Genomic DNA, 22,765 nt, shown 5'->3' with positions numbered 1-22,765 from the left:
ACACAAAAGATCATAATACAGGCAGTTATGGAGTAAGAGAAACAGTGAGACCGACGTGACGGAGAGTCACAAGTGTGTGGTTGTAAGCACGACGGTTGTGAGTTCGATTCTCACTTGAAAGTGCGAAATATTTAATATATTCATTTTCTTGTTCTGGTAACGAAGCAAAATGCGGCATTGATTTTCCCCCATTCAATACACATGCCTCAAGAATTTGGTGGAAAGTGGAGAATGGAAGTATCTTAACACCTGATTCCCTCTGCCTATCCTGCTACATGCGAGATACGGCGTATAGCTAAAATAAAAGTGTTTTTACACTATGTTCTATCGATTAAAGCAGAAATAAGAACGACTGTTAAATTTAGCACAACAGGCACTCATTTATCAAAGTTTGTAGATTTGCAAAGCTAATGCATTCAATGTTTCACAGATCAACCAAAGTGAATTGAATGGAGTTGGCATTGAGAGAGACTTACGAGACCAGACTAGGTGAGGACAAGTACATTTACATGACTTAGGTTCCTACTACATTCTAATTTCAATGACTATTGAGTTTATTCCGATATGTTCTTATATTTTTTTACCTTCGCGCTAGCAGGGTAGGTAGAGATAGGGGCAGAGTCATGCAACCGTAAACACGACAGGTTGTGAGTTTGATTACCACATGAGGAAATGACATGTTTATTATTTTGATTTCTTCGCTTTGGTAACAAGGCGTTACCAAAGCCGTCGTTGATTTCCGCCACTCAACACGCAATGCCTTCAGAATTCTGCAGAAAGTAGAGAAAGGAAGTGTCCCAATGGGAACGGAGTCTCAACACCAAGTTCCCAAGTTTCCTCTGCCTACCCTACTACTAATACAGTATTTTTCTCAGAATTTTCTGCCATGTAGTCTTAAATCAAATTTTTATCCACACCTGGTCCACAAATCACGACTTACAAAAGCTATATTCTAAAGCAATGCGCAAACTTGGGTTATAAATAAAATTACCACGGAACTGCACTCGTGTCGTCTCTAACTCGGCGGCTATAGATAGAAGTTTAGATATAGTTCACCTTGACACTAAGAATACATTTACTGAACTTGTTTGACATACGTCGATGAAAGTGCAACGTGCATATGCATGTGATTTATGCATGCTTGTTTTGTTTGATATTAAATCAAAAGGTATACGAATTTGCTACAAGTATATGTTTTTCAGTTTTTTAACTTCTTCATATTCCTAGTGGGGTAGAGAGAAAGAACGAACTCCTAGAGAGAACGGGGCGAGAACGAATCGAGAACCAATGTGTGCCCTTAGAGGGTATGTGTCCTTATGCTTTTTACGTGGGGTTTCTCCAGTATTATCGATACTGTACGAGTAATTTCAGGTTAATTGAGTTTCCCCCTAATTCTCTTACTGCTCACTTTTCCTTCATAATTTTTAAAGAACTTAAACACTAACAGTGTGAGTTAAAAATAAAGAATAATTTTTCAGTCAGTTTTTATTTTATAATTGTATTTTTGTACGAGCAAATTTGCAAGTTACTCAAATTTTAAACTAGCAGGTTCGTTGCCATAAATTTAATTAGCGTTTACACAGCTAACTTCGTTTAGAAATATCGAACGTCAATTGATATATTTTGTATACAAATAAATGTAAATGAATTATTGATGTCATCTCAGTACAGTGGAACAATCTATGCACATGGTGATTGTAGGTTCGATTCCCACTCGTAGGAAAGATATATTTAAATTGTATTCATTAGAGGAACTGGAAAAAAATCCGTCAGGCATATTACATTTCCGTAATAAACGAATATAGTAGAATTTGAGTCTTCCTTCACTATTTGATTATTATATATTTGATATTATATAGTTTTAATGTTTTTCTTTGGCTTCACATTCAATTTTATATATAGAAATATAACCAGAGACAAATTAATGTCAAGACACTCTGTTCTCTGCTTTACGCCGAGATTCAAGTTATTACTTGTTGATTTCCAATATTAAAAGGTACATTTTGTAAGCATGTATAAATTATATAATTACTACCTTATTATATGCAGTATACAGGGTGATGCTAAAGAGAAACATAGTATTATATATCAAAGGTAACTTAAGACCACTGTAACACTGTACGGAACTCCTTCAAATGTCCGACTCGCACTTGTCATACCACATTTGACATTTAATCACGACGAAGCAGTATGCACAGACGACATCTTTGTTTTCTCTCTAGAGGGTAAACTTACTTTCCGCTACTATTTCTTGGATTTTCCTAGAGTAATGTTTCTTTCTTATATTATTAGATTATTATATATGTATTTGTTTTATCTCGTATTTAGATTTTGTTAACTTAGTGATATTAAAGAAAGCCAGTCACAATTACTTTTATTGAAAATGTAAATTTCTATGTTTTTCTAATAAAGACAGGGAAAACATCTCAATCTTAGTGCTAGAGCACTACGTTCTCCACTTACAGGTAAGGACCTAAAACTGAGTTAATAAATTTTTATGGTTCCGTACCTCAAAAGGTAAAAACTAATCAAGAGTCAAGCTTCTAAGTCATCGCGATTAAAAGATATGAGTATTTATTTTTAAAGATATGCATCGATTTTGGTGCATTTTGTATGTATTTTTTAAGAGACGTATGCTGACATTTTAATTTAAAAATTTCATCTACAATAAGCCAGGGTAGATCATTATTTAAAATATAATATTTAAATTAAAACAAAAATCTTATAATACTACAGTTGGTTCTCTAGACATAGTGAAATTACAAACTTTGATTATTTCACCCACATATGAGAATGGAAGCCATTGGAGAAGTTCAGAGCGCCTTCGTAATACAAAAGAGGCGTACTACTTCAAGTGTTATACGAACTTTATTCAATTATTGAAAAGCGATTATACGCTGAGCTAAGTCCTAAACTAATATAGATATACTTAAATCGTACTCAAGAAAATATTTCACACATAGCAGGTTAGGCAAAAGGAACCTAGGAACCTATTCCCCATTTTCCATTGAATTATCGAGGCGTTGCGTGTTGGATGGCGGGACCAACGGCTTTGCATGGTTGCCAGACCAATTAAACGAAACTATTAATATTTTACCCCCCGAACCGAAATCAAACCCCCCAATTATCGTGTTTACAGTCGTTTGATACACGCTTGTACCACGACGGTCTCAAAAATGTGTCTCAAGAAGAGGACGAGGTGGAGTCTGAGTGTAAATGGATATAAATCAATTATTTAATTCCTCTCCTTTAATAGAAATAAAAGGTTTATGTATTGATATGTTGAGTGATGAGATTCGTCGGTGATAAAGTTCAGAAAGTACATTAAATTAAAAAAAAAATAATGGTGTTTTATATATAAGTAGTGCTATGACACTCCGTTCCCATTAAGATACCCCCTTTCCCACATTCGGCGGAATTATTGATACATAGAATGTTGCAATACTCAACGAATAAATTTCTTTCAGTCTGATGAAAGACATGTTCTTTTTTTTGATATTCAATAAAAATATAATAAAAGCGTGTATACCGTAAAAAAGGATAAAAAAACTAAAATGTCCTAATAATGTCGTTTATTATTCTTTACTCGAATACAAATAGGTTGTTTAGGTACAACCGTGATCATGTCGTCCCCTGTCACTGACAGAGTTTGCAGGAAATGTATGGAGAAGTTTTTTTTTATTATTATAAGCTATACAAAAATTAGGTATTATTGTATCTATTTTAGTAGATTTTTAGGGTATTAAAAAAAATCATTAAGTTTGAGAAGTTCTTAGTTTTAGTAATATTAGGGAATTAGACAAATTTGGACTATAAAATGGTTAAAAAGAACAAAAAGTAAGTAAGTTTTTACTTCTTTGTATTGTATTTTCAAAAAAATAAATGTATTGTATATATTGTAAATAATATATACCTCTTTAGAGTTCCATTCAAGAATTGACTATAAAAATGGAGAACGGAGTGAATCAGCACTAAATTCCAATTGCCTAACACGTTTTACGGGAAAAGCGTGATCTGCTTTTTCGTATTAAAATTTCTAAAAACATGAAACTGTCTATATCAACTTTACAAGTAAAACTAAAACTAAATATCAGTTTCCTCTAAAAATCTATGAAACGGGAAAATAAAATCCAAAACTACCATAAAGCTTACGTAAGCGGCGAGCTCGTAAACTTGAATGCGGGCGTCCGCCAGTCAATTTCGCCTAAAGCACTTGATGCTAAATTTTTTTACCTTTAACTTTTCCTATCAGACGTGATGAATGAATGAATGCTTGGAGAATAAAAAATGGGATGTAGACGACGAGGCAAAGCGTGACTTTGAGGTTCGCCAATCAACACCTCCAGAATTCCGCGGAAAGTGGAGAACGGAGTGCTTTAATAGGTAACAGAGTGTTAACACTAGGTTCCTATGTTCTCTCTGCCTATCCAGGCAAGTGCGTAATACAGCGTAAAGCTAAAAAAAACAAAGACATTAATTACTTTTGATCCAACTATTAAATAATTTTTATAATAATTAGAGTTTCTCAGTTTGTTAAGTAATTAATTTCTTAACTAAACTTACTTTGCTTCATCTTTTACTGTGCTTTTAAGTCGCGTAACTCGAAATCGTTAACTAAAGTCAATATTAAAAGTACAAACTCTACCAACTTAAATTAAACTTTATCGACTTTAAAAATAAAACTAGCGTTTGTTACGAATGTTTACTGTTTGCTAATACCGTTGAAAGCATCCGAATTTCCAATAGCAGTTTATTTAAATGGTATACGTAGTGGAAGTTCTGAAAAGATGTTCTGAGAGCTCATTGCTTTTCACAAAAAAATTAAAGAAACTAACTTTGTATTGAAATTAAATAAAATAATTTTAAATAGTAGTTTAACGGCACAGGTTTTTTTAATTTCCGTTTCTTATATTTCACGTATTATTAAAATGAATGGTAAGTAAAAGAGTAAAAGTCATAAGAAGAAATAATTTTCTATTATTTCCACCCTATATTCCTCATATAGCAGGATATGCAGATGTCCATTTTTGAGACATGGCGTGATGGGTAACGTAACTTAATGCCGCATTTTGTTTTCTTATCACAGCATTGAAATTTAAATAATTAATTCCCCCGAGTGAGAGTCAAACCTACGACCACGTTACGATAGTCACACACTGAGCCACAAGGGTTACGAAAATAACTTCCTACAATGAAATACTAAGTTGTTTCACAAGATTTTAAGCTGCGGCAAAGGAAGTTTAAAGTTACGTGTGTTTCACAAGTGGGGCGTCCCACCCGCATTGAACCCGGGACTTTAAAAATAAAACAACTTTGTTTACCGTTTGCTAATATCGTCGGAGGCTGCCATTGGATTTTATTTTAAGCATTATTTACATTTTAGCGATCGGTTTTTGTAGTTTGTTGTTTTTGGAGCTTTACTTTGTTGGAACTATATTTAAAATTGTTAATATTATGTTTTTATAATATTTACAAGCTTGCAATTTCTTTTTTGCATGGATCGTAAATTATAAAATTCTGTAGAAATATCGAGAAATTCTCGTTTAATGCTTCAAAATACTCCTCATGTTAGAGAAGTAATGAATTGTCAATTTCTCTCGTTATTTTATATTAATTCTTTATATTATATTCTTTGTATTTCAGACAAAGAAAATTAAACAACAACGAACTTAATGACACTATTGTAGACCGTTAATTAATTGGTTTTTACAATACAATCTAGCTACAGTTACTTAGCAATGCGAATGAACGTGAGTTAACGCTACGATGTACATTTAAGGTTTTTACACGGTCTATGGGCGTTAATGCTGTATTTATATGTTATGAAAAAAAATGGTTAAATATTAAGTTAAACAATTTAAGAGATTTCTATTCCACTGTTAGGAAAAGAAAATATTCCGAAAGACACAATTTTTCATACAGGTTTTTTTTATATTAAGCATGAGAATTTTTTTCATCCTGTCTTACTTTAAAATGAAGGTACATACAATGTCTACATTTTCGTATATCAGCTGATTGCTATAACGAAATATAGCGACACGTATTCGTAGCTACGAGTATTCGTAGCTGATTTCGTAGCAAGTGCACACGTCACATTTGACTTACGTAGCAACCTACCAATATATTAACTGCTCTAGCTATAATAATACCTGCTATAGCTTCAATGTTCTTTTATTTACAAATATATTTTATAATATTTATTGCTCATTTCATATAATATAAAGAATTAATTCATAAGGATTAATTTTCAGCATGGCGATGTTACCCGCACAGAACCGAGGGAACATAGTGCTTAAGCAATCCAATACAATTCCATACCATTAAATAATATTTTCAATATGAACATTATTTATAAATTAAGCATACATATATAACTTGAATTATATAACTTTATTTAATAGTCAGTGGGCTCTACGAGTATTCGTAGCTGATTTCGTAGCAAGTGCAATACGTTACATTCGAGTCACGTAGCAACCTAACAGTAAATTAGCTATTGTGACGAACGCTAGTTTACCTACTAGTTAATATACTTGTAGGTGGAATTAGTAGTTTCAGTATTCACTAAACAATCTTCTATACAAGTAATAAAATGGTAAATTGTCTGTACGTGGAAGATTATTAGAATATATTATTGGAGCACAAGTTTGACTGTAAACACGGCTTGTTATGGGTTCGATTCCTATTCGGAGGAATAAACTATTTAAATTTAGTGACAAGAAATAAATTCTCAAAAAACACTAATTTATCTAATGACACCAAAATATTTTTATACATTTCTCACTACAATTACTTGCTCCTAGTAATTTAAAATCGCTATTTTTATAGTTATTTAATTATTATTTTTTAATCAACTTGAAGTTTAGGTTGTGTTGTATAAAAGACTACCCCGAGTGGGATTTAAGTCCACAGTCTACACCACCGTCTAGACTTACTGCTAGATTATTTGTGTATGTAAAATTTTAATTAATATTAATACAGTACAATACAATTTAATCAAAGAAACCTTATGCATATCTAATTATAATAAAACAGACGCGCAGCTATAAAAATTCCGATGAAGCTAAAAAGTAAATTAAGTACAAAAGTCAAATTAATTAATAATAATATACGTGTAAGTTTTTTTTTTCAGATTCACGCTGTATCCCGTGTGTAGCAGGATAGGCAGAGGGATCCACAAGAAACAAAAATATTATATATTTCATTTCCTCATTTTATTTCTTGGACTCGAATCCACAACCTAGTGAATTTACAGACACACCATTGTACTTTTGCGCCACGTTGGGCCTGATGTATATATAAACATTAAAATAAAATATTTATTTGTACGTATTTGTTATATGGAAATGGTTTCCGAACTTTGGAAAACAAGAAAAGTTTGAATTGCCATTATTAGCGGGCTTTTTACAGCTTTTGTGTATTTGTTGGCTGTTCCTTTGATTATTTGGAACAATGGCATGGAGGATTTACTGACGACTGTCGAAAGGTTTTCAGTTCTATCAGTTTAGGATAAATAAATTAACTTAGTAATTTAGATTATTGGTTTTCAAGTAGTGTATGATTTAAAAGAAAACGCAGCAGGATTCGAACCCCCGATTTGGATACCCTCCAAGAATTCTAGTCAATTAAGTCATACGTTAACTGCGTCAAAATAATATATGCCTGTTGCAACGTGTAAATGAGAAGGTAATGGGTTCGACATCCACTCGAAGGAATGTTTAAATTTAAATTAGACGACGTTGCTTTGAGCCCTCAACTCGTAATACCTCGAACATTAAATAGAAAACGTGAAACAATATGTTTAAACACTACGTTGCCGAAATTATTAGACATTTATGAAAAAAAAAAACTCACATAATCAAATTTTTTTATCACAAAAGTTAAACGTACATAAAATGTACCATTTAAAAGATTTTCAAATACACATAATTCATATTTCATTAGCATATTTCTATTCGTACTTTCAGCTGAGCGCGGCCGCAGCCTTCCCCAGTACGTGATGTGAATGACAATTATCTCTAATAACTCGATATTTAAATTTTCTAACTTCAATAGGTTTTGATTTGGTATTGTAACTAAGTTATATTATGTTACTAGCGGCCCGCCCGCGGCTTCGCCTGCGTGAACTACGTTATTATTAATTTCTGTCTCCATGGTTACCTACGTCCTATAAGTGACGACCATGTAAAATTTGATACTCCTAGAATTTGTAGTAACGAAGTTTCATACAAACTTTCAACCCCAAAAACAACTCTTTAGAAGTCGAATATTGCAAATTCCCGTCTTAGCGAGCACCTACGTCCTATAAGTAACTCCTATGCAAAATTTGAGATTCCTAGCACATGTAGTTACTGAGATTTCGTGATGAGTGAGTGACCTTTCGATTTTATATATATAGAAGATAGATACATAAATATTAGCTAACCGAGACAGATGAAGCCGTCGTAGTGTAGCGTCTGGCTGTAAACACGATGGTTGCAGATTCGAATCACAGTCGGGGAGATGTTGATGTCTATTTATTCTAGTGTTTCTGTCATTTAAATGGGTCATAAAAAAAAAATATGAATATAAAATATTTTCTTTCAACAAATTTATTCTAAAATATTAAATGATATGATATTGTCTTTAAAATGGGTTCCAGGTTCCCTGAAGCTAAAAGAATAAAAGAAAAGAGTAGGCAATTTTCACAGTGAAAATGAGTTATATAAACAGTTTCTTGGAGTCTACTGGTCTGGCGGGCTGCCATCGAGATGCGTAAGACGTTGTTCTCTTTTGTACTTATTTGTCATCTTCCATTCATTCTATTCTTAGAGACCAAATATTATATATACTCAATATAATATATTAGTTTTGAAGATTCTATATAAATTAATTTAATTTTAATTTTAAAAATTATTTATTATTAAATGTCTTTTACCTTAAATTATTAATATTATTAATTGGTTTTTTTTTCGTACTTGTATAACAAAATAGAATAAGTGAATTGTTTATTAATGCATATATGAATCTGTTTTTTATCTTAATAATGTATAACTTGTGTGTAGCATGTGTAATTTATAATTTTTTTGTATTGTGTTTATTTTTAAGTTGTTGTTTGTTGTTATCGTCAAATTTATTTTTGCATGTGGAGCCCACCTGTAAATAATTGAGCAATTAGAAATAATTTACTTTGTTTTCTTTAATGGCATGTAATAATTGTATCAATTGTTGGTGGGCCTTATAAATAAATAAATAAATGATAGAGGTTTGGAACAACACAACAATAATACGAAATTGAAGGTGTGTAGGTTGCAAAACAAAATAAATTTCCACTTCGAATTCATTTTGAATTATAAGTAGTGGGTTGAAGAGCGTATTTGATTTTTTTATACACATTGTTACTTCCACGAACGAATTCCACGAAGAATAAAGAACGAAAATGTCTTAATGGGAACGGAATGTCTCAACACAAGTTTTCCAGGTTCCTTACTATTGGAATATAGGGTAAAGTTAAGAAAACACAATTTATCCCAGAATAGTTTCGCGAAGATTAGATTAGAATTATGAAGAAATAAGAAGCTTTACACTCTTTTCTGCCTTAGGTGAGGTCACAAGTGCAACTGTGAACGCGACGATTATGGGTTCTATTCCCGCTCGAAAAAAAATAAATATTTAATATTTCCATTTCGTCGCCATGCTCAATACAGTGTTAAGTTCTAAGTTCTAAGCGGAAAGTAGGGACGGAAATGTCCTATTGGAAAACGTTGTCTTAACACTAGGTTCCCTCTGCCTATCCTGCCATGTACGAGATACAGCATGAAGGAAGAATAAATATTCCATATAAAATAGCATTTTTGCAAAATAACTAAGCGGCCGGATGCTTCTGCGGTATTTCTCATTTTCTGAGGCATCGCTCAACTGATTGTGTAATTACCGTAGTTTCCTATCGGTTTCAAAAGATTTGCTACGACTTAATGGAATGGTGTTTTAAAGTTATTTTTAATTGTTTATTTTTCAGATTAACGACAGAACCTAGTGTCAATACACTCCATTCATCATTTCCTACTCGTGTCATTGAACTTTGAGTCATGGATCTCAACGTCGCGCCTAAAGAAGCTTACAGCATTATGGTCAGAGCTATGTGGCATAGAACTTTGAAATTTTGTAGGTTCTGTAGGTAGGTTTTGTAGGCGTGTAGGTTCCTTAAAAAGTTTTGAGGAACACTAATTTAAGATTTTTCGAAATTCTTACAGATATGAAAAAAAAATAGTATAATAAATACAAAAAAAATGAGAATACAAGCTAAGTTTCACTAGTACTGTAGTAACTTGCTGCGTCTGTTTTGTGTAATGATGGGAATTGGCCCAATTTCTTAATATCACGCAAAACTACAAAGAGGTCGTTATCTCTTAAATGTCGAAAATCAAAATGAAAATCTTATTTAATATTTTTATAGCTAACGATGCAAAAAAACCCTTGAAAATCATTTTTCTAAAAAGAATTTAGACCTCAGGATCACATAACTTAGTTCTAAATATGCTCGAAAAAATTTTTATAAAATATATAAATATTTTTTGCTTTAAAATTGAGATTTCCCTAGAAGTACCGCCATCTTTGTGAAATCCGCTTGTAAATGACAAAAGACATTTACGTTTACGAGTAACATCAAGCCATTGTAGCTTCGAGCCTTAAGTATGTATTTTGTGTTAAAGTTTTTTTTAGAAAGATATACTTTAAAAATAATAACTTTGAATATATTTTTTATTTATAAAATATATGACACTGTCGTAGTTCAAATTTCGCATAGGTCATTGGTTCAAATTCTGCTACGAGAAGTACTACGAATCTCTCTCTAATGTTATGATTCAATTAATGAATTAAGAAAAAATGTAGTGACAACAATAGCTATCATAATATATATGTTAATCCAGTCAACGCTTTAAATATTTTTTTTTTTCACGCTGCATCCCGCATATAGCAAAGAAGGCAGAGGTAACCAATTAATATTTTCTTTATTAACACAAAAAAACTAGTAAACTACTCTTCTAGTGACTCAATATACTGAAATTCAAATTTGTAAAACCAATGCTATATATAAAGACCAGAGAAAAATATATCGGAGATGGATTAAATAACGCTATTACAGCGTCTAAAATTTTAATTATTATTTACTTTTAACCTTGTTAAACACTAAAAAAGCAGCTATAAAAAATAATATGACTATCGAACGAAATATATAGCATAAATAAAATTTATAGTAAAATCTATAAATACCTGCAACCATTTGATCCTTGTGATATTCTCCTCTGTAACGCTCAAAGCTTTCCGTTCACCCAGCTTGTACGACTCATCGTAGTACATGTACTCTGTGAACGTCAAACCACTAGTGGTGTATTGCTGTGTGAAATATATCGATATTGTACCATTTACGATATCGTGCTGGATAATCCATCGACATTTGATAGGGACGGGGAATGGATTGGGAAAGTTTGGTGTTTGTATTATGCCGACTGGACCCTTCAACCGACCACCGCATGTCTGCGGACCCTGGTGCTCTCCGGACTGAGATGAGACGGTTTTTGTGAAGATTGTGATCAGTGTGATGCTGAGTAGCTGGTGTATTGATAGCCTGGAACAAAGAAATATATGTTTAATAACTTTATTAGGGTTTTTATTGAGAAATTTGTGTTTTGTTAGAGTTACGTTATCGTCATAAGTGAAGAGTGAAAAATACGTAGTAAAAGCTCACTTAATTCCGTTTAGTTTTTTTTTCTCGCAGAGGCACAGGGAATCTAGTGTTAAGACACTTCGTTCCTCACTATCCTCCGGATGAGGCATTACGTGTTGAGTGGCATAACTAAATGCCGCGCCTTGAGTTGATCAGAGCGAAAAAATTAAAATATTATTAATAAATAAATTATTCATTCCCCGAGTGGGAATCGAACCCACAACACATTTACAGAAGCACGCTTCTGCCACTTTACTACGACTGACCTCTATTTTTTTCATAATTTTAATTTCACGTTTTTATTTGAAAATATAAGCGTGGCTAAAACCAAGCTGTACGTGACGAAAGTAGGTCTGGCCATTCTAATTTACTAACGACACTTGCGTCCTTTGGGACTAAATGCTTGAAAGTGCACACCATATTCGATGCAAAATGTAGTTTTGAAATTCCAAGAGTTTAAAACACTTCATAAGATAGATACCGCTTTCTTAACAATTAGAAATACTATAGTGTGCCTTACTATGCTTAATAGTTGTAGGTTCATATTCTTAGTTTGCCACTACCAAAATTTAAAATATCTGTAAAAAATATTCTAACAAGTAAAGCTTATTACACTGTTCAAGAATATTTAGAGGATAAACATGTATGGAATTAATGTCTATTGAATGTCAGGCAGGATAGCTGCCAGCTAATGTAATAGTAAAATATACCATTGACTTTGAAAAGAGCAACTGTTGAGTTTCTTGCCGGCTCTTCTCAGCAGCACTGCCTTCCGAACCGGTGGTAGCTTTTTGTTGACATGTACATTCGACGATTCAAAAGTGCTTTTATAGTTTATTTGAATAAAGAATATTTTGAATTTTGAATTTTGAATTGGAGGCAATTGTATATTAGTAAAACGTGGGACTCGCCTTCTGAATCTTTCTTACTAAAGTTGACAAACTTAAGTTTGCAGGCATATGCACTCATTTTGTACGAAATTAACTACAAAAATAAATTTGTAATATTTTTTTTTCTATGAAATACCAATAAATTTTCATTTTTCGGATTTTGCTATTTATTTATATTTCTAGTTCTCACTTCGTGCCAAATTTCTAAACTGTAGGTGCACGGTAAGTAATCAAATCGATATCAAAATCGATACATATGTAAATGCTCGTATCTTTTGATTGCGTTGACTTAGAAGCTTAAGGACTGTAGACTTGAGATCGTATACTTGAATCTTCTTCTTCCTGGCATTAATCCCGGCTATTACCGGGGTCTGCCCGTATACTTGAATATTTGATACTAATTTCACCTTGATACCTCTATGCGATCTTGAGATAAATGGCCCTGTCAGATGGACAAATGGAAAACAAAGTGTTCTTATAAGTGTTCTATGTTACCTAAGGAACCCTAAAATCAGTTAAAAATAATAAAAGTTATTTAAGCTTTGAAATCTCTTCTATATTGAATGATGGCAACATTTGAATTAAGACCGGACTAATAATTTGAAAATATTAATTCCGAGTGCCATTCAAACCCGCACCCATCGTATAAATATCCACTACGCCACAACGATGTATTTACAGTATCAAACAAAATTCTCAAAGGCATCTAAACACTGATTGGAATATTCCAGACATGAATATTTCATAGAACGTAGCTAAACATGAAACTTGTTCCCTTTTTTAATTTCAGCATAGTTAGCTGCGATAGATGATGTCGGTTATCTCCAGTGCCGTACTCAATTTACATTTTTAAACCATTAATATCCTTTGCTGTACGATAGTAATTGAAATTGTACTCTGATATTTAAATTAGTAGTAGTCTTGGAGTAAGTTTTTTTTTTAAAACAGCAAAATGAGAGAGAGAGAGAGTTTGGAGTTAAGAAACTCCACGTTTCACCGAATTTTCGAGACATACTAAATTGTTAAATGAGGCTACTCGTGGCGCTGGGGGACAAAGTGTGATTGTAAATGCGACTGGTCATGGGTTCGATCCCAACGCGAGGAAATGAAATAATAATTGAAAATTTATATTTCTATTTCTTCGCTCTGGTGTCGAGGGAAAGGACGGCGTTGAGTTTCGCCACTTAATGCAGTGCAATGCCTCCAGAATTCGGCGAAAAATGAGGAATAGAGTGTCGAAACACTAGGTTTCCTCTGCCTACCCAGCTGTATAGTCTATATGAAAAAACGAAATATAATATAATTTTTTTCATATCAAATCAATTTTACCTAAAAAAAAAACATTATTTTTCATAAAAAATAGAACACTAAGAGCACCTAACAAGATTGGCTTCCAATATCCTCAATTAAACGGTACTAGCTTGAAATAAATAACTTTCACACTTGTTAATTCATATTGCTCTAAAATATCCGCTTTATATAAAGGCAGTGGCGGTTCGCAGTGTTGGATCGGATTTAAATTTTATTTCCGAATAAAAATACTGAAAGAGAAGAATACCGTAGGTACCGTATTTTATTTTAAAAGGCTATTGATTAAAGCCTTATGCATTATATAAAAAAACGTATTATATAATATAAACAAAATATACGAAATCCTAAAGTGCTGTTTTAATATAATTATGTACACACCTATATGAGGGGCCTCACGGGGCCCCAGGGGTTTTGGCACAGTGGCATAAGCGTGAGACCGTAAACGTGACAAGTTCAAGTTCAATTACAACTTACGAAATGAAAGCTTAGGTTAAATAATAAGCTTAAAAACAATCATATCAGTATTACATGCGATATTACTAAAAAAATAAGCCAGCTTCACGCTATATCCCGCACACAGCAAAATAGGCAGATGAAACCTAGTGTTAAGACACTCCGTTGCCCATTTTGTGTTGAGTAGCAGAACTCAGAACGCAGAACAAAGTGTGTTGAGTAGTTGTAAAATTAAAATCTGCAACAAATCGTTCCTTGCGGTCGCGACGAGCGAGTTTATTGATTTCACCTAAAGCTAGAAGACAGATTGGTAAAAAAATGTTTACCTACGAGGTGGCACGACTTTACAATAACCTGCCGTCTTCTTTGAGGAGTGTAAGCTCATTCAATGCATTTAAAACGCAACTAAGCAAATACTTTATTAAAAGCTACCCACCCTAAAAAAAAAACAAATGCATTGAATGAGTAAGCAAAAAAAAAAAAAAGTTATTGATTTTTGATTAATGTACGACCGACTACAACTATTTATTATGTTAAAAAATGTTTCCATGTAAGTGGCCTATGTGTTTTTAATGGAAATAAATATCTTTAACCGAACCGAACCGAACCGCTTACCTCGACACCAGAGCGAAGCAATGTAAATATAAACGTAAATAAATATTTCACTTCCACGAATGGAGATCGAACCCACAAGCATCGCCGTGCCGCTGAGCTCACACGGCCTTCTTAACATTTCTTTTACTTATATATTTTAATATAACATATTAATCCTTGTATGAAACGTCAACAGAAGCTACATGTAATATATGTATATATAAGTAATAGCACTTGTGACACATTGACAAATGACGAGACCAACTTGCTAAGGAGATTCGCGTATCTCGTGAATACTCAATCTTCGCTCTCACCCGTCCGTGTTACTTAACGTTCATGTCGTTATATTTATTATTAAAGTTTTAAAGCCGTCTTGTGCCTACATTGGCGTAGCGGCTGACTAGCGTAAAGACTGAAGAAAGTTGTGGATTCGATTTCTATTTGGGGAAGTGAAATATTTGATATTTTTCATTTCTTCACTCTGGCAACGGTGTAATGTTCGGCGGTTCAGCCACTTAATGTCTCGAGAATTCAGCGGAAGATGAGGAATGAAAGTCTCTTAATGTGGAATGTATTTTAAGGTTCCCAGGTTCTTCTGTGCTCGCCCGACGGCCTGGGCCGTCGTATATTTTAAAAGAAAGAGAAATGGAGAAATTCTAAAGACATTTTTGTTTTAACCTGATCTCTAATAACATTTCAAGGCAATATAGGAAGACTCAAGCTCCAATATAGCATGGAAATAATTTACATACGAATGCCTTGCAAACAGTGTATGTAAATAATTTGGTTCCCAATAAGAAAATATAGGGGTTGTTATATAAAGAACCACGTACAATTGGCAATACGGGTGGAATATCAATGGAAGGTTTGTTATTACTAGTGGAATATCTTACTTACGATGTTATATATTGTTAGCAACAGACACAGGTTGAAATCTACGTAAATTTAATTTTTTTTCCGCATATATCAAATGAATTGAAGTTAAAAATTAAAATAAACTCTCCATTTTGTGCCCAATTCTGAAGGCATTGCTTGTTGAACCGCGTTTTGCCTCAAAGCCAGAATGAGAAAATCTAAATATTAAATATTTACTTTCTACGAGTGAGCATCGAACCCACAACCTGACGTGTAAGTTAATACTATAAAAATATTAAAAAGATTAACTTAAGCTGTGCTTATTATGGGGCGTCACTTCCAAAGTTTTCTAAATGTCTTTGTTATGTAATTTAAATTCATCAGTGATTTATTCTTTGTTAACAAATGAAACTTATCTAACGAGAAACAAACAAAACTATTTTAATATTTATTTTATAATATTTTTTCAGAATAATTTTGAAGTTACGGAGCAAACTGAAATATTTTCAAGTGAAATTTCACCCGAGTGTTATAAACATTGTTAATTAGAGATTTTTCAACATACTCAAAAGCACGTTCAATAGTAGAATCTTTGTTTCTTTTCTGTTTCACGCTGTATCTCGCTTTTAGTAATATAGGTAGAGGGTACACTAAGAAGTGTTAGGACACTCCGTTCCCCATTTTCCTCCGACTTTTCGAGGCATTGCATAAATTCAATGCCGCATTTTTATCTTGTTAGCAAAACGAAGAAATGAAAATATTAATAAATAATAATGATTCATTCTCCAGAATTGAACTCACTACTGTTACGTTTATAGTCACACGCTTGTCCCACTGATCCTCGACGACCTCTAGAATCTTAGTGGATTATTAAATTATTATTTCTAGACTATACAACTTCTGTCTCCTGGGATTGATTCAATTCTAGATACAGACGTGCCTGACTTAGGAGCCGAGGGGACAGTTGGGACGTGGTCTTGTACTATTTTGAAACTAACTCTACACCAGTTATTTAGTGCTCTTTTGGGATAATAATATTATAAGGCACGTTTGCATACACTAAGAAGTTACTATTTATATTTATTTATATATATTTACAGGTTAGGTGTTTGATTCTTACTGAAGGAAATTCAATATTTAATATTGTTATTTCTTAGCTCTAGTGTAGTTGAAAAGCTTCTTCTTCTACGTTCTACGTCAAGTTCTAGAAGCAATGCTTTCAGAATTCAGTGGATATAGGGGAACAGAGTGTCTAAACACTAGGCTTGTAAAGGAATACCTTTAGTTCTACTTTATAATAATCCGAGATTGTAATCTATATATATAAAAGGACTTGTCCTCACTGACTGAGGTAAGACGCACGCACAGCCGTAACCGCTCATGGTAGAAACTTGGAATTTGGACAGATGTTTACTTTCGTAATCTGGACATCCATTAAGAAGGGATTTTGAAAAATTTTAACCCTAAAGGGGTGAAATAGTGGTTGAAAGTTTATATGGAATTTTTTTTAAATCAGCACCGATATTTATAAAATTTGAAATTTAGACTCTTAAAAATATTTCATTGAACACATGTTTCATGGTTTATTAGAATTCACCCCTAAATACGTAAGCGAAGCTGCGCGCGTCCGCTAGTATTGATATATACATATATATCTTTACAACAATTTTCTACAAAAAATAGTTTATTTTCTTTAGGAAACAAATTATAAGATATATAATAAGAATCATTTTTCGGAGACTAACAGTCTTCACTAGGGAAATTAGCACGCGATATGTTTGTTTTTGTTTTGCCAAAGACGGCCTTATAATTTCGTATACAAATTGCGGAAGAAGCGTAAAGAGTTTATTTATCCAAAAATATATTTTATCAATTCTCTTTAAATATCTTTCCAAATCATCAATTAATGAGACCGTCGTGAAGTGCGCAAAGGCACAAGTGTGCGACTGTAAACGCGAGAGATAAAAAACACAAGGTGGGTTCGATTCCCGCTTGAAAAAAAGGATCTATTTAATATTTTCACTTAATATTTTCAAACTTTGTCTTAACACTACGTTCCCTCTGCTTACCCCGCTATGTTCAGGATACAGGGTGAAGCAGAAAAAAAACCATTAATTATAAATTTAGACAGACCTCTAAGCCCTACTGAGGCTTGTCAAGGTCTTGGCACGGGAGACCGCACTGTGGTGGAACCACATTCCTGCTCGGTAAATTGCCTACGAATTAAAACCACACTAGACGTTCCTTGGGAAGTTGGCACTAGCTGCTTCTGGATTTTTGGCTGGAAAAGCAAGTTTTGTATAATTTGTTTCTGACATCCGCAACAATATTTATGATACGCAACGCTTTAAGCTTAACTTATAGTAGATATTTTTTTAGCTTGGCGTTAAATTCCGCATATAGCAAAGTAGGGAGAGAGAGCCTATTGTGTGCCTTGACACCAGAGTGAAGAAGTTAAAATATTAAATATTTAACTACTAACTCTTTACCCGTTAAAATAAGGCAATCTCGAACTTTAATGACCTTTAAAAAAAGGCTGAAGGAATATTATTTGACACTTTGATAATCTTTAGTAAAGTTGACAAATTTAATTTAATTAATACGTTTACTGTTCCCACAATATCTTATTATATATGTATATGTGAATGTAGGTGTGTTTGTATGTATGTATGTATGTATATGTATGTATAAATGTATGTATGTATATGTGTATATATTTGCCCATTTATATATTTTATTTAGTACACCCCTCCTAATTTAATTAATGCTCTCCTCTATCCAAAAGTTGCCTGGGAGAGATTGCTGGCTTAGCAATAAGGCCGCCTATTGTGCTGTTTTTTGTATCATTATAAACACATTTGTAATTAATTATTTGGTGTGCAATAAAGAATATTTTACTTTTTTTACTTTACTTTTAATTTCCTCGACTGGGAATCCAACCCACATTCTCGCGTCGGTGCCACTAAGCCACGATTGGCCTGGCCTAAAATTAAGAAGGACTCTCTTTAATAAATATTATTTCACACGATATAACAACATAAGTGACTTAATATAAGGTATTCCCGTATATTCTTGTAAAAAAGAAATGTTAAAATTGATGATTTTATAAATATAATTAAATACTTACTTCATTTAAAATCATATTTAAAAAAAAACAAATCCTTGGCTTCTATCAATAAAGCGCTCTCAAGATCGATCTGAGACTTGAGAGCGATTTATAAGATGGGCCTTAATGATGACATTAAGGCCCATCTTATAAATGAAGAAATGCTCAAAATAAACAAATCCACTATACACTTTACTTTTAGTTTAGTTTTACCGTACACTAAGCTTACATCCCAAAGGAAGCATGTCACAGGTAAATTAGCATGGAGCCTAATTTCCCCTACTCGTTTAACGAGTGACGTCGCACGTTCGTAATTAAAGGGAAAAACTAACAAACCCGCACTACGTACTGAGACTTGCACGTTCTTTACAAGGACTATTTTTAGTCTGTAACATTTTAACTTTACAAAGTGGGAGCTTTTACCTGATTTTGAGGAGGTGATAGAAAATTACATTTACGTGATATAAATACGAGTAAATGCGAAATTATTAAAAAGGTATATTAATATAGAAAAATAAAGTATATTTAGATTTTTTAGGATTTTTTACTTATTTATTCCTGGAAAATATATATAAGGAATAATCATTAAATTTCATCATTATACCAGCTGTGTGTTTTAGTATAGGTAGCATTTTAACAAAAGTATAAAAACGTATCTGTAAATTGCTTTTAAGTGAATAAGCTTAAAAGCTAATAATTAATCAGTGAGGTAGTTGTTCAATATTATTTAGTAAATAAAACCCAATAAAGTAATTTTAATTTTCAGTACAATAATATGTGTAGGAGTGGAATGTCTTATCACTAGGTTCCCAGGTTCCCTTTACTTACCTACCCTTGTTATGTGCGGGATACATCCTAAAATAATAATAATGGTCCATATTCACTTAATTATATCGGATATATGAATGTTATTTGGTGGTAAATCTCTAGTATTTCTGATATAATTTAATATTGCAATGATAAAATAGAAAAGGAATTTGCATTAACATTTAGGTAATGTATGAAGCGAAATTATAATATGTACGAGTTATTTTAAATATAGTGAAATATTCATATATGTGAAAAATAGTTCATAGTTCAATACTTGTTAAAAAATATTCATATTGAAAATATTTTTCTATTGGTTTGTCTATGTTGTTTAAACAAAAGGCGGCTTTAGTTTTTAATAATAGAACCACGAATTAATTGTACGAATATTTAAATATTTTCCATATTTATTTTTTTATATATTTGGCCAAAAACTTACAGTCCAACATTTAAGGACGATCTCAATTCACTACATCTTTTCTATATATTTTACAAACACAACGTACAAAACTCCAAAACCCTGCAATTTTTAAATTTCCAGAGCAAAAACACCATTTGGCACCAACCGGAATCACGTATGACCAGTATCTTTCTTGTCTAACCAGAGTTCTATGTAAGTTGAAGATAAGGAAGCTGCAATAAAGAATAATTCATGTTTGCACTCGACAGAGAATTCGACACTAAAGTGGTAATAACCAAAGGAAAATCGATAAATGGAATTCGCTAACAAGTTAAATTTACTGTAAGAGATAATGGATCAACTAATTTTGTAGGAGGTCTATTTGGTGACAGGATGGCCGGTCTCCAGAGTTCCATGATATATTATCTGATTTTATAAGAATAATGGACATTTTTTATTTAAATTAAAATAGATTTATATTTGTTAACGATATAACAGCTTTTGGATTAATTAAAACCAATCCACCGCTGAACGCGTTGAGGAAAATAAATATATATATATATACCAGGAAATACTGACATATATATATATATTTGTTACTATATCCTGGTTTGTATAGACAAAGTATCGCAAATTTACACGCAATATCTCTAAATAGGCGGAAAGTAGAATGAATTATTCATAATCAAATTCTCTCCGCGTCCTTCTCTTAATACTGTAGTAAAAGCAACCATAGGGAGCCGGTCGTGATGCAGGAGCACGAGCGTGTTACTCAAACACAACAGGTTGTGGGTTTAATTCCCGTTTAAAGAAATGAAACATTTATCATTTAAGTCAAAGTTAAAGCGCGGCGTTGAGTTCCGCCACTCAACACGCAATGCTAGCAGAATTCATTGAAAAGTCTCCACTTTCAAAGCAGAGTATCTTAACACTAGGCTTCCTCTGCCTACCCTTCTACATACAGGATACAGCGTGAAACAAAAATATACGATATATACGAACTTTACAAAAATTGTAATTTAATGTTACTTTTAAATATAAATCAAATAATAAAGATGTATGTACGTTGCAATGCAGTTTCATTTCTCTATATTTTCTTGAACAATACGTGTAACTGGAGCAAATCTGAAAGATAAAATGTAAGAACTAAGCCAGCTATAAATATAACATCCTTGCATTTACATTACATTATTCATGGGTTTTATCATTCGATAAAATTGTAGGGTAGAATCGTAAATGTAAGCTCGACGATTGTAGATTCGATTCCCATTTGAGGCAATAAAATATTTAATATATTTTTTCGTTCTAGTATCGAAGCGCGGCGTTGAGTTTTGCCACTCCACACACAACGCTTTCAGAATTCAGCGGAAAGTGGAGAACGGAGTGTCTTAACACTAGACTTCCTCTGCGTTCTCAGCTATATGAGGGATCAGCGTGAAGCTGAAAAAAATGTTGATATTTTTGAGTTACTCAAAATTAACAAGCTACCATTTAGTTTTTAAAAGATATGAACCATTTTAAAACATCTCACACATAAATGTATATGAAATCTACGAAAGAGATATTTAGTCCTTATACAGAATTATTAAATTAAACAAAACATTTAGCGACGAAAACTGGATAAATAATACGAAGCAGGCTCCCTGCGGACATTACCAATGTAAATATTAATTTCACAGTTAACTAGATGAAGATAACGAAGATACCGTCTTTGGTACGTACAGCAGTAAAACGGTGTATATTTCCTGTGTTCTCTGTTCTTATTATATTTTCATTTCTACGCTTCACGCTGCATCCCGCAAACAGCAGGGTAAGCTGAGGGAACCTAGTGTTAAGATACTACGTTCCCCATTTATCCCAACGATGCAAGGGACGGCGTAGAGTTCCGCCACTCAACACTCAACACTCCAGATTTTGTCGGAAAGTGGAAAACCAAAGCGCATCCTAATGGGAACTGAGCGTTTTAATGTTAGGTTCCCAAATTCCCTCTCCTATCCTGCAATGTACGCGATACCGAAAAAGTATAAAAACTTAAAATACAATTGAAAATTCAATTCCACTAACCATTAATTAAGCTATCACAAAAAGAAGTACAATAGAAAAGAGTTACAGCCTCGATCTCAAAGAAGCTAGCTAGCTCGTTAAAAATGAAAATCAAATGTAATAAAGTTCAGGTTAACTGAACCCGCGGCCACTGTACGGTTAAAGGATTTCAAACGTCAACGAATGCTGTTTTTTTTTCTCATTACTGAACAATACTTAACCGTTCTAACTAAACGATTTAAAAAATGTCGAGATGCTCGTTGCCTTTGTGTGAACTTTCTTTATGCACCTGGTTCTCTTTTCTGTGGTCTTTTATGCACTAACTAACTAGCTATATGCTAATTGAAAAGAACTAAATTGCTTAACTCCTATTTGTTGAGACAATACAAGACAGTTTACTCTGTGGATATCAAAATAGATGTGTTATGTTAGGTCGTAGGTTCAATTTCTCATTAAACAAAAATATTTATATGGTGATATATTAAGATGATGATAATTTAGATTTATATTAAGACATACTATTCCCCACTCTCCCCTATTTTTCAATACATTCGTAGTTTCAATTTCTCACTAAGCAAAGCAAAAGTATTTATACTTTTTTT

At 32.8% G+C, this 22,765-nt stretch overlaps 1 protein-coding gene across 2 annotated transcripts in view; it reads right to left on the bottom strand.

The window, feature by feature from the left end:
* The window catches only part of LOC146536940 (uncharacterized), a 377,803-nt gene that overhangs the window by 122,743 nt on the left and 232,295 nt on the right, over positions 1–22,765 (bottom strand). For both annotated transcript variants that reach the window (XM_085189265.1, XM_085189266.1), the window contains exon 2: positions 11,251–11,605. In XM_085189265.1, the coding sequence (XP_085045391.1) occupies positions 11,251–11,605 (355 nt within the window). The remainder of the gene's footprint in view (positions 1–11,250; positions 11,606–22,765) is intronic.

Source organism: Heliconius melpomene, chromosome 8 (genome assembly GCF_056956725.1).
Source record: "Heliconius melpomene rosina isolate 202511_hmr_F chromosome 8, ASM5695672v1, whole genome shotgun sequence".
Classification (NCBI taxonomy): Eukaryota; Metazoa; Arthropoda; class Insecta; order Lepidoptera; family Nymphalidae; genus Heliconius; species Heliconius melpomene.
This window is presented reverse-complemented; position numbering and strand designations above follow the sequence as displayed.